This window comes from Homalodisca vitripennis, chromosome 5, assembly GCF_021130785.1.
Source record: "Homalodisca vitripennis isolate AUS2020 chromosome 5, UT_GWSS_2.1, whole genome shotgun sequence".
NCBI classification, from domain to species: Eukaryota; Metazoa; Arthropoda; class Insecta; order Hemiptera; family Cicadellidae; genus Homalodisca; species Homalodisca vitripennis.
In genome coordinates this window covers 48,299,295-48,311,344 of record NC_060211.1, presented here as the reverse complement: position 1 = coordinate 48,311,344, position 12,050 = coordinate 48,299,295, and the positions used below count along the sequence as shown (strand labels likewise).

At 38.1% G+C, this 12,050-nt stretch overlaps 1 protein-coding gene across 1 annotated transcript; it reads left to right on the top strand.

Moving 5' to 3' along the window:
• The first annotated feature begins 4,005 nt into the window (after nucleotides 1-4,005).
• On the top strand, nucleotides 4,006-6,131 carry LOC124363825 (adenylate kinase 8). Its single transcript, XM_046819088.1, has one exon. It carries the CDS (start codon nucleotides 4,139-4,141, stop codon nucleotides 5,843-5,845), a length of 1,707 nt encoding a protein of 568 aa, XP_046675044.1. The 5' UTR covers nucleotides 4,006-4,138; the 3' UTR covers nucleotides 5,846-6,131.
• Nucleotides 6,132-12,050: the final 5,919 nt, after the last annotated feature.

Here is a 12,050-nt window from a genome sequence, read left to right as displayed (position 1 = left end):
GTTTAAGACATTAAGTGTTATTTTATTTCGGCAGTTAAACTATTTGGAGCCTCCGCACCGAGGGCAAACAGCGCCTGTAAGTGGCCCGGCTCGACCGGGAGCGCGCGGTGAGGCAGGTCGATGCCCCGTCCCTCATTACAGGGGGATCAATTACATCTAATACAGTAAAGAGGGAGTAGGTTCGGGTTCAAATGGGAACACTTTAGTTCGACTGGAGTCACTTTCAGTTTCCCATTCCTGTCAAAACTGAAAGGCATAAGAGCTATTCTAACTTATTACCGACAATGAGGGAAGAGCTAATTAAAATGCATGTGTTTTTCTGGTTTTGCAAGGAGTTTTGTTAACAGTTAAGGGAACACAATTTAAATTGTGTGTCTACTGGACCGTATAGAGGTGTAAAATCGTACATAAAGGTGTATTACACGATTTTCGGTCGAGACATTACGTCAAATAGTTTTCCACCGATTTATTTCAAAATCAGAGGAAACTGGTTCAAGTATAAAAGTGTTATAAAAAATAGATATAAAAAAGCAGTACATACTCGGGAAGGTCGGTCCTGCAGCGACAATCCAGGACCATAGAATCGTCGGCGTCTTCAGGAGTTATGCTTAACTCGCAACGATTTGCAAAGAATTTGTCAAAAGACCTTAACTTGTTTCCTTACAATTCAACTCACACAAAAAAGTAAGCTAAGAGACCCTGTGAAACGGATTGATTTTTTAAATCGGGTGTATGAAAATAATAAAATGACGTTAATTCCAAATCATTGCTATTTAGTGATGAAGCCCAATTTCACATCAGTGGTTACGTAAATATGGAAAACTGTTGTATTAGGGGTAGAGAAAATCCTACTCACGCAAGAAAACCCGTTGTATCCACCACGAGTTGGAGCGGTATTTGGACTAATGGAGTCAAATGGCCAATGGACCTCTTTGAGAACGCGAATCAAGACACCTTGACTGTAAATTATGAACAATACCGGGAAATGACAAGAGAGTATGTAGGCCTTAGCTCGAGGTGATGGTGTGGGAAACATCTGGTTTCAGCAGGGCGGTGCGACCTGTCATACTGCCGGAGACACAGTTGATTTGCTGCGCGAAGGGTTCCCAGGACGTGTAATTCCAAAAATGGTGATCGGAACTGACGTGCAAGAAGATTATGCTATTCAACACCTTGGGACTACTTTCTCTGGGGAAGTTTAAAGTCACTGGTATACATCAATAGTAAACATCCAAGCCTCTAAGACCTTCATTCGTCGTGTTGTTAATGTTATTCAGCCGTCAGTGTGGGAAAATCTGACAGAAGAGTTAGAGTTTCCCAGAAAGCTACAGGTGGACACTTACATACACATTATCCCAGAAATAGAGGGAATACTGACTTTAAGATGCATACATTATTGTAAATTTCACTGGAAATATATTCTTTGAAATCAGGCGTTGTTGTTAGCACACCCTTTACTTTATTAAATAAGTACGAATACTTCAACAATCTACAGTATTTAGATATTTAAATACGGGACAAATTGATTATATTACTGTCAAAAATCTGTATTTGTTTCAGAAACTATTGATACCTACTATTTAGGATACGTCCTCACTGAACGAACATAGTTCTTTGAATACTATCAGTGAGCACTGTTCGCCGGCGAATGTTCGGTGTTCGGTAAGTGTGACCGCCTTGACCAACATTCTTCGAGCGAGGGTGGGGGTTGTGCGCCACCATTTTTATTTGCCCAAAATGTTCGCCCCTTGAGCGAACTTTTGTTTGGTTCGTTTAAGGAATCCTTTGTGTCGCAGCCCGATTCTTGCCGTGGGGTGTTTCTACCAGTAAAATTTGTTCTACAATACTCCAATAGTAAATAAGAACAATTTTGAGGCAAAGGAAAACATCACCTTTGATTTTAGTTACGCCTATATAAATATTATAGTTTACTATGGATCCACGAGGAGGACGTTATGAAAGTGAGACCCCAGCACGATGCGTTAGCCATCAAATACTCCTAGGCAGTGAGGAAACTGTAACATATTTCTGTATTCATTTGTCGCTGCATCCCATTATTCTGCAGGGGCCTGTGTCTTTAAATAGATAAAGCATTTACTGATGCTGTACAGAGTTCCAGAACTGTACTTGATATACTATGTTTGGTTATTATAAATAAATATATAGGGAATTATTAAAGTCAACAGTTTTGCCAAAAAACTCAATGTACTACTTACTAAGTCAATGACTATAGAAATCCGTATTCTGTTTTGAAATTTTAGGATCTATTAATATTAGCTATTCAAAATCTTTCCTTAGTTCGCAATTTGAGTAAATTTTGAGAACAGACAACTAAATCTCCTGATTTGGTAATAGGTGAGTTTAAACATTGAAGTAATGAAGAGTACGTCTACATTTGTCTCATACAATCCTTTTGTAATATCTAATTTGTGTATTAATTGAAAATTTGGGTGTTTCAAATTATGGTTACGATAAACCGGAGGTTGCTTTATACGAATGTCGGTCTACCTTGTTCAATAACATGTTCTATAGAGTAAGGTGAAAGCAAAATACCAGCTGCCTTTTAGTTTACGAGTACAACTGGAAAATAAATCATTCAGACATTAACCATCATCGGTAATTACTTCCGCAAGAGCCCCACCAATGTCTCAATGACGTTTGTAATCCGTTGGGGTCCTATTCTCGTTTCGTTTCTCCAAATATTAGATAATCCCCGAAGGGACGATTTCCATTACGTCGGTTGTTTTATTGATAATATTTGTCAACATAAAAAATGTAGGGTTCGTGGAAGGCTTGAGGTGTTATTTTGTTTTTGTAGTCGGTCGATTTGAAAGTGAGTTCCAAAATAATAAGTGGTTATAAAGAGTGAGGTGTGAAACCCGCCCCGTCGGCAGTGGCGCCGCTTCTTGTTGTGGCGGGCCGTTGAACTAAGGGGGTTGTGCGTTGAGGAGGGAACACTTCTGTCACGGTAGCGAAATCTTAGCGCGGTCCATTCGAACTCTCAAAAAGCTATTACCGTACCGTGCAATATGTTTGTTTTCATCAGATCACGACTGAACGGTTTATAGAATAAATTCGTAGTTTGTTGGCAAATAAATATGAAAATAAATCTATTCCCTAACAAAACGTAATGTATTATTTCAAAGGTTTCACTGTCAGCTAATGGTTTGCTATAGCTATATACGTTTTTTAAGAGCCAGTCGTAATAGCGGGCATATTGGCTGTGGCTCTAAAATTAAATGTAAAAACGCATGCATACACTTTTACGGCTTTACTTTTAATCGTAGAGTTAATAATCGTAGTTTTAAACGTTGGTTTCCTTTTGGTCAAGCAACGTCGATCGTGGCTGCTGCGTGGATGGGTGACCGCTGAGCGATCCTGTCCTTACAAGCAGGCCCGCTTGCCCAGCCGTTGGTGGTGTTTCAGAAGTCACCTTTAAGCCGTTGGTCCCCAGGTTAAGTGTTAGAGAGGGCTTCTTAGTCCTAACTTCGCCTGGTAAAATAATACAATACACCTTTACCTTACTTTTACTTTTTCTCCAGAAGAACAATGCTGAAAACTATGCAGTTTTACATTGCATTAAAATAGGGGATATGTCTCATTTTGATGATATAATTAATACAGAAACAAAGGAGATGTGTCAAGTTAAAGTATTTTGGAGTTAAAGCTATTTTTTAGCTGTTTAATTTTCCAATTGACGCGAAAATTTAGTAAATCTAATAATCTAGTTGCGTAAAAAACTTACAGCAAACAATGTAGGTGAAATCTAATTACTCTAACTTCTTTTTTATCAAACCAGGTGGTTCAAAATCTATTGGACATTTTAGGTTTTGGTCGAAACAGTGTTAACATTCATACATACATAAGTGTATTTAAAGTTTGATATGCTTGAAGTTTTGTTCATGTCAAAAAGAAATTTAAATTTTAGCGAATAGATACGAGAGATCGGTTTATGAAATTCCACACTGCAGTGACCTTCAAGCGTTGCAATAATGTACACACGTATTTACGCAGCTGATAAACAAGTAATTTAATCCGAGTATTTCTGCTGGTAAACTAACAACATAGTATTTACGAAAACATAACCTCTAATCAAGTAATATAAATATTGGTTTATATTGTAGTGAGACTTTATTTTATGATGGCGGTCGACGCTTCAATGAGAAAACTGAAAATACCTGCAAAGTTTATGCCTTACTTGGAAAAACACAGAATTTACGAGCTTTTTCACGACTTGGGAAACAAGCTCGCCATGGAACAGCCTCCAGATCCAATTCAGTTCCTGAAGGATAGTCTAGTGCGTCTGCAAGAAGGTAGAGACCATCGCGTGATAATACTGATGACTCCACCGTACTTTGACAGAACCAGACTATCGCAGATCATATCCCAGAAGACTGGTTATGGAATTGTATCCAGATATCTAGTGAAGGGCTCGGGGAACTTTTACAATCCAATAACTTTGGCCGAGTCCACGGCGAAATTCATCTCTTCTTCTGAAAGAGAAGGTTGGATTTTATCAGACTTCCCTGACACAGTTGAGGAAGCGAAACGATTGATTAAGGCCGGTGTGCTGCCAACTCACGCGTTCTTGTTTCTGCAAAACGACCAACACGACGAGGGTGAAATACACAAAGCAGTGCGTACCGTTGACACTTCTCCTTCGATTCTTCTTGAGTACGACCACTCAATTTATCGTCTAAGAGAATTATTCAAGTCTTCTTTAAAAGTCGTGAAGATAAAAGACAGAACTGTAGAGGATTTGGCAGACTTGTGTGCGAGATTGGCAGAAAAAATGCCCCCTCGCCTCGCTCCGAAATTGTTCCGCGTGACCTTGTTTGGACCGAGAGGATCGAGAAGAAGAACGCTGGCAAAGTTGCTCAGCAGAAACTTCAATTTGGTTCATGTCGATATGATTCATCTGATAAATTCCGCCAAGATGATGGAAAACGATATAGGTGACGAGATTCGCTTTTATGACAAAAACAACTACACGTATACGAAAAAACTCATTTTCCAGTTGGTCAAAGATAGGCTTGAACAATACGATTGCGTGGAGCGTGGTTACGTATTGACCAACTTTCCAACTTGTGTGGACGATTTTGTTTTTCTAGACTCTCTAGACGCTCCGCCGAACAGAGTGATTTTCTTAGACATCGATGGCAACGACTGCCTTACCAGACTAGAAGACAGAGTGGTCAATATGTACACTGGAAGCCTGCATTCGAGGAAGGCAATTGAAGGCGATTCCTTCCTGAAATCGCAGAGTTTGCCTCATCCTGACGATGAATCCTGCAAAGTAAGCGAGGAGATTAAATTTTACATGTCCTCCGTTAATGCAATGATAGATTACTGTGGAGGAACATGTTCTATAATAGATGCTAGAGGGTCAACGAGATCCCTTTTGGAGAGGGTGGAGGCCGTTCTTATGGGTTCCTCGCCGGCGTCCGACCCTCGACCTGCCACAGTACCCCGAGCCTCTCTAATAGAACGTAAGCCCAGCGTTAAACCACGGATATCATACCCAGTGACGCGCACAGAAGTCTTTCCTCTCATCGATTATGAAGATCTCATCCAGAGATTTAAGCAGCTTAAAGGAAAATTGAGCAGTCGCAATCGAGGATCCGAAGAGACTGAGGATTCCTCTAACATTGAGGACGATTATTTTTTCTACGAAAATAACAACAGATTAACACAGAAATTTGAGAGTGAAAACCAAGGTGGTGTGGAAGTGATACAATTATATAAAGGACATTGGTCCAAAGCAGAGGGGAAAAAGGAGTCGAAAAGTCGCAGTCAAGAATTCAATGAGCCTGTAACATCCTCAGTCGTTAGGGACGAATATTAATCGTTTACAAATGTCAATGGAATCTCAAGGAGAAAACACGACTGGTGTGGCAATGTACATTGAAATTAAAGTTAACAAGTTTATACCTGATAACATTCTATAGTTTAAAAGGTCCATACAACATTTTAAAAATTTTTGAGTATAATTGCCATTTAGTGTTGCCAATTAGATAAAATCACGTGTGCGTTAAATTCGATCAAACATAATTTGAATAATTCTGAGTTTAATTATACAACGAATGTTAAAATGTGTAAAATTTTGAATATTAAATCCGTTTAAAAGATTATGAAGTGATTGATAATATCCGTTAAAAATAACCAAGGACAATTAACGCTCGAAAATTGCTCCAGAAATGATCTGTGTACATAAATAACTTTTATTTATTTTTTCCAGAAATATAATTTAATATCAACTTATCTGAAATTTGACAGGAGTGAGTTATTTGCGCTTACGCCAGCAATCATAGAGCACAAATGGTCGTTCTAAGTACTTACTGTAACTCGTGAAAAGGTCCAATCTCCTTCGGGACAATCTTATCTTCCTTTAACTTTCAAAATCTAGTCATCCTTGGATAAAATTACTACTCTTTTATTTTGTGTTTATGATTTACCAAGAGTCTAACTAAAAATAACACTAATAAATTTAGAATTTTAATCTTTTTTTGTTACTACCCATTATTATCTTTATGTTAGACCTGCCACTATCTACGATTAGAGATAGTATAGGTTGAAATCTGCCTTGACTGGAGCGTTTGTATCAATTCTATTCATCTCATACTGTACCGAGTATTCCTCTTGTTTGGTATGATAAGATCTTCTCAGCTTTGCCAATACGGGCAAAGCAAGATTAAAAAGAAGACAGGCTTTTCCTTTTTTGTTAAACATCTCACCAATAATGGCTGCTACAAGGCTGCATACTCGTACTCCACCCAAGTCGTGGACAGGAAAGTCTTGTTCATATTCAATTCACCCTTGGGCTTCAGGTGTTGCAGTATACCTTTGTGATATGACGCGTAATGTTGGCCTGACTAAAATCGTAAAGCATTCATGTTGTAAGTCATCGTTATGGGTGTTTCCGATTCCACAGACTTTGTCTCGCTATACTAGGCTCAAATGTTTTGTGGCTTCAAGAGCGTTTTGACATTGGGGATTCTTGCCCGGAGAATGAAATGTTCCAAAGCATCTCAAAGACAATTCTTGCTGCATCAAAGCAGTTTTTATCAAGGAAAGTACTTGTTTTTGTATTCTAGGTCTGTCGAATAATGAAGGGCGGTGTGACGAAGAAAATGTGCAATCCTTTTGATTTCCAATTTCCTATCCGTGTTGATTGGATCTCAAAGACAATTCTTGCTGCATCAAAGCAGTTTTTATCATCCTCCAGAAAGTACTTGCGTGATGAGATCTATTCAGTCATTCCTCAGGTCCGTCGAATAATGAAGGGCGGTGTGACGAAGAAAATGTGCAACCTCCTTTTGATTTCCAATTTCCTATCCGCGTTGATTGGATCTCAAAGACAATTCTTGCTGCATCAAAGCAGTTTTTATCGTCCTCCAGGAAAGTACTTGCGTGATGAGATCTATTCAGTCATTCCTCAGGTCCGTCGAATAATGAAGGGCGGTGTGACGAAGAAAATGTGCAACCTCCTTTTGATTTCCAATTTCCTATCCGTGTTGAGATGGTGATTACAACACTATTTATAACAGATCTCTCGTAGCATTTCCATGTAAACTCTAATAATATGTGGCAGATTAAATTCGTCGTTGAGTCAAGAGGATGTAGCTCCAGAGCCAACACCATTTCTTACACAACTAGACGTCTTACGGTTGCATGGATTATATCCAAAATCGTCATTGACGTCCTGTGGATCAAATATTAACCAACGATGTTCTTCGCACCTTTGGAAGTAAGAAAGCAAAGTCGAAGGGCTGAAGAAGTTTTATACACGACTGTTTTATAATTAAAGAGACTATTCTGCATTGCCTTAGGGATCAAAGGGTTTGAGCGAAAAATTAAATAGAAATTCTAAGAAAAAAATGCTAGTTAAAATATTTATTGAGTTTCTATGACCCTTACTGGGTTATTATGTTAGCTAGTGACATCCAGCAACTATATGATCTATTACACTTCCACTAGCTTTGAGGTCCCCAGAGCCCAATGTAATTCCGTAAGTCAGGAATTCCTAGAAATCAGGATAGTCATATATTTATGGAATTCACATCCGTCGGAAGTTGCTATAGAATGGAAGTTCACAGAAGCTAGAACACCTTAGAAAGACCTCAGAGAGAACACAACAGTATGTTTTATAACACTGGAAAATACCTATAATCCTGTTAAAAATGTATACTACAAACTCTTTTTTGTATAAGATATTTTGTATATACTGAAGTAAAAGCTCATTCCCAAAACAGCAAATAAATAAAATCCAAGAAATGTTTATGACAACTACTTTTGTCGGGAAAGGACTGACATAGATTTGATGAGGAGAGAAAATTGAATAGGGAAACACAGTTGTATAATTTATTTAGAAAAAAATCACGATTAATTACAATGAGTTATACTGGATTAGGCTGTTGAACTGCAGTTCTCTGAAGTAAGGCGCCCACCCCAAAGTTGTTACCGATCAAACGATCCTTGTTAAGTTATCCCCTGTTTAATCTCGGATCAACAAGGATGTACTGACCTAGGGTAAACGCCGTATTGGACTACAAACGCTACTGCCTAGATTTATGATAAGAAAAACAACGCTGGCCGGCTCGGCGTGGCGGGGTGAACTACCTCGACCTCACCGTCATTACGCTAATTGTCGGATTATAATTTATGTGGAGGTGAGAGAAGTCGGAACAGCTGAGGGAGCATCTGCCCTTGTCTTGCCGAACCCTTGCCCTTTCCTCACCTGCCCCTGTTTACTCCCCGGACTTCGCACCGCGCGCGCAGACCGCATAGCGGACTTTAACTACGGGGTGAGACCTTTAATGACGGGGGATGAAACGCAAAAACCGCTTCTCCGCGATCACCTGGCGATTTCCATCGCGGCCTTCCGAGTCCGAGGTAGCAATTTATTACCGTTAAAATCACCGAGGCACACGACTCCCCCTGCAACTTTGTAGACCTAACTGTCTCCCAGACCTCGTATGATATCGGTTTGGACCACGCCTCTCTTCATTCCGATTGGAATTGTAAGAATTGGTGTAATTAACTATAGAATCATCCAAATCTGTAAATACAGGCTGAATAAAAAATGACGATTTCATCTGTTGACATGTAAAAATAGATAATTATGAATATTTTTTAATTTTAAATTTTTTGTTGGTATTATACGAGTTACGCAATTTTAAAGTGCCTTCAAATTACTGCAATAGCTTTGAGTACTCTACATAACTTTTTACATCGGGTGTTCCAAACGAAAACAGTTTTTTAATTAGGTTTACATGGCTAGAATCATGACTATTATCAAGATTTTCCGATTCAGACCGTGATGCAAAGTTAAAATTTTGATATATTTCAGCCTTACTATGGAACCCATGTTCAGTTACTAGTGTTGGACCAAATATTTCGGTCTTTCTCGTTGCCAACGTAACACATTAAACCAAAATTGAAGAACAGAAAAGGAGCCGCCGGTCGGGTGTATATTTTTATTATTTTCAATACCGGTGTACAGGTAGTAGGAAATGATATTCAAACCAAGTTCAACTGTCTAGATCAACTCGTTCGCCAGTTGCCAGACAGAAATCGGATTTCGTCATTATTAAGTGACGAGGGTGGCGTCGTCAATGACATAGTTAAAATATCTTTAAAAATACGGTATTGGCTGAATGTTAGCGTAGCCATCACTCGATGGACTGGACAAATTTCATTCCTGTCAGGCTGTCTTGTCCGGTTAATATCTCAAGAACTGACTTCTAGGCTTGAAATTTGGCACGAAGCTTCATTTCTACATGAACACCATCGAGTTCTATGATGGTACATGTCACTCTATGTAATGTTGCTGATCATTCGTGAACAGTGAAGTTCGTGGTGTGGCGTTCTCCGACCTTGTCATTATGAAAGTATCAGCCAATATTCAGTAATTGTCAAACATTGTCTTAAGTGTCAACGATATTTTACTGATTTAACTGATCAAAAGTTCAAAATGGCAAGTAAAAAATAACGTTAAATACAATGAAACAAATTTTCTAGTGAGCAAAATAATGTGTAAAATATATAACATAAATACTGACCACGAGATTTTTAACGAGCTCAGAAAGGATCTTTGTCACGGGCCATATAAGAGGTCTGAAGGCCATGGTGATAATAAGGCAATTAATTAACAACACAAGGGGCTCACCAACAATCGCTAGGATACCGAGGCGCTAAGTAACACTGGCGATAATGGTCTGCGCTAATAGATTCTAACACGGCAGGCGGCATATTGGTCTGTTTGTACATTGTGTTAGAGGGTCTGACTCACACAGATAATCTACTACTAGGGTTACAAGGGTACGTAATAACAAGGTGATTTAAACCAAAGTAGGATTTTTAATTATTTATTACCATTTACTACTTTACTTTTAACACTAACAATCAATAATGGAAAAACTTTTATTAAATTAAATTATTTTAGATTTATATTTAAAGATTGATATATAACCATATTATTATTTAGCAATAACTAAAACATTGGCCAAGTGAAGTCAATAATTGTTTGAGTTAAACGATTAATTCTAGCATTATCTGTAGGAATAAAATCTAGAAATGTTCATAATGTAATGTTGTGTTGTGTTACGGAATGAATTTAAACTTATGCTTCACACAGTGTAACTACAAAGTCATGTCACACTTTTAAATAACTGTATACAGTATAACCTAGGGATATACATAGCAAAACATGAGATTAACATAGGATTAAAGAGTACCATGAACCGCCTTGTAGACGTCCTAGCGAACTTTCATCTCCTCCCACATTTTGATCAGAACTTCTGGAATAACTGACTCAATCGCAGTTCTGATACGCTTTAAGTATTCAATATACAAATATTATGACGATGCACATTTCCAGACAAGTGAAAGGTCTTATCACTAAAAACAATTTGGTTTATAAAATGCTGATCTAGTCACGTTTTATACAGAATAATACCAGCAAAGTCATACCTCTTTAATTTGTCATGTGGCTTTAAAGCATGTAATGGCTAAGGTTTTATCCATTAAATTTAAGTATTTTCTTCGAAACTTTGTGAACTGTACATTTCACTCAGTCGACGTTGCTGCTCAGACCGTTTTCAACTTCTTAAAAACGGGTTAGAATGTTTACGACGGTCTGATCTCCTGTTTATAGCCTTCCTGTCCGCGTTTTGTCTAATAAGCTGCCTGTTTCCTTAAACATCTTATCCCTTCAATACATGCAGCATTTTTCAGAGGGATTTTAAAGGAATATTGGACGATGTATGTGAAATTACAGCACACATAAGACTCTGCTAGTCACAAAATATGTTGAACCTTTCTTTTTAGAGTTGCCATTATTGATGTTTTCGTAGTTAGTCACAGATGAGAGGGTGAGTAACTCAGCCGATTAAAACAAAACTTTAAAACAACTGTTGTAATTTATATAAGTTCTACAGTCCTGCAATCAATAATAGAGTAGCTATATTCAATTAAAAGTGTGACAAGACTTCGTGGACACACTGTATCAGGGTAAATGATCGAATATAACAAAATAGTCTGGGAATATAGGAAAACTACATTGGCATCACACAATTCAATTCATTCAATAAATAATCTAAATTCTATACTAGGAAGTAGGATATGGAATGAGGAGAGAGCTAGGTGCCGGCTCCACAGTTTTTAAAATGCTTCAAAAGTTTTATATAGCATAGGAAAGTTTGACAGAATCGTTTATGGAATGAATTTTGTATCAATGTAGGATCTAAGAGTAATTCAGGAGGCCCCATTATATGCTAATGGTCATTTTTAGTTTATGTTGGAGGAAGATTTGACAATTAAATGCAAGAAGTGTCAGAAACGCTCGTAGTAGGGAAGAGTGGGCGCACACGCTAAGGTTTCCTGTTTTCTGTAATAAACTCTTGGGTACAATATCACTACAATAAAACTATACAATTTATAATCTTGTAAAGATTGTCCCTTGTCAATTTATAAACAAACTGAGTACAATCATATGTCATTTTAGCATTTGTCATGGTACCACGTGTGGCTTAACTATTCGCAAGATATCT

Coding starts and splice junctions, on each gene's coding strand:
- LOC124363825 (XM_046819088.1), top strand. CDS start 4,139: ATGATGGCGGTCGACGCTTCAATGAGAAAACTGAAAATACCTGCAAAG.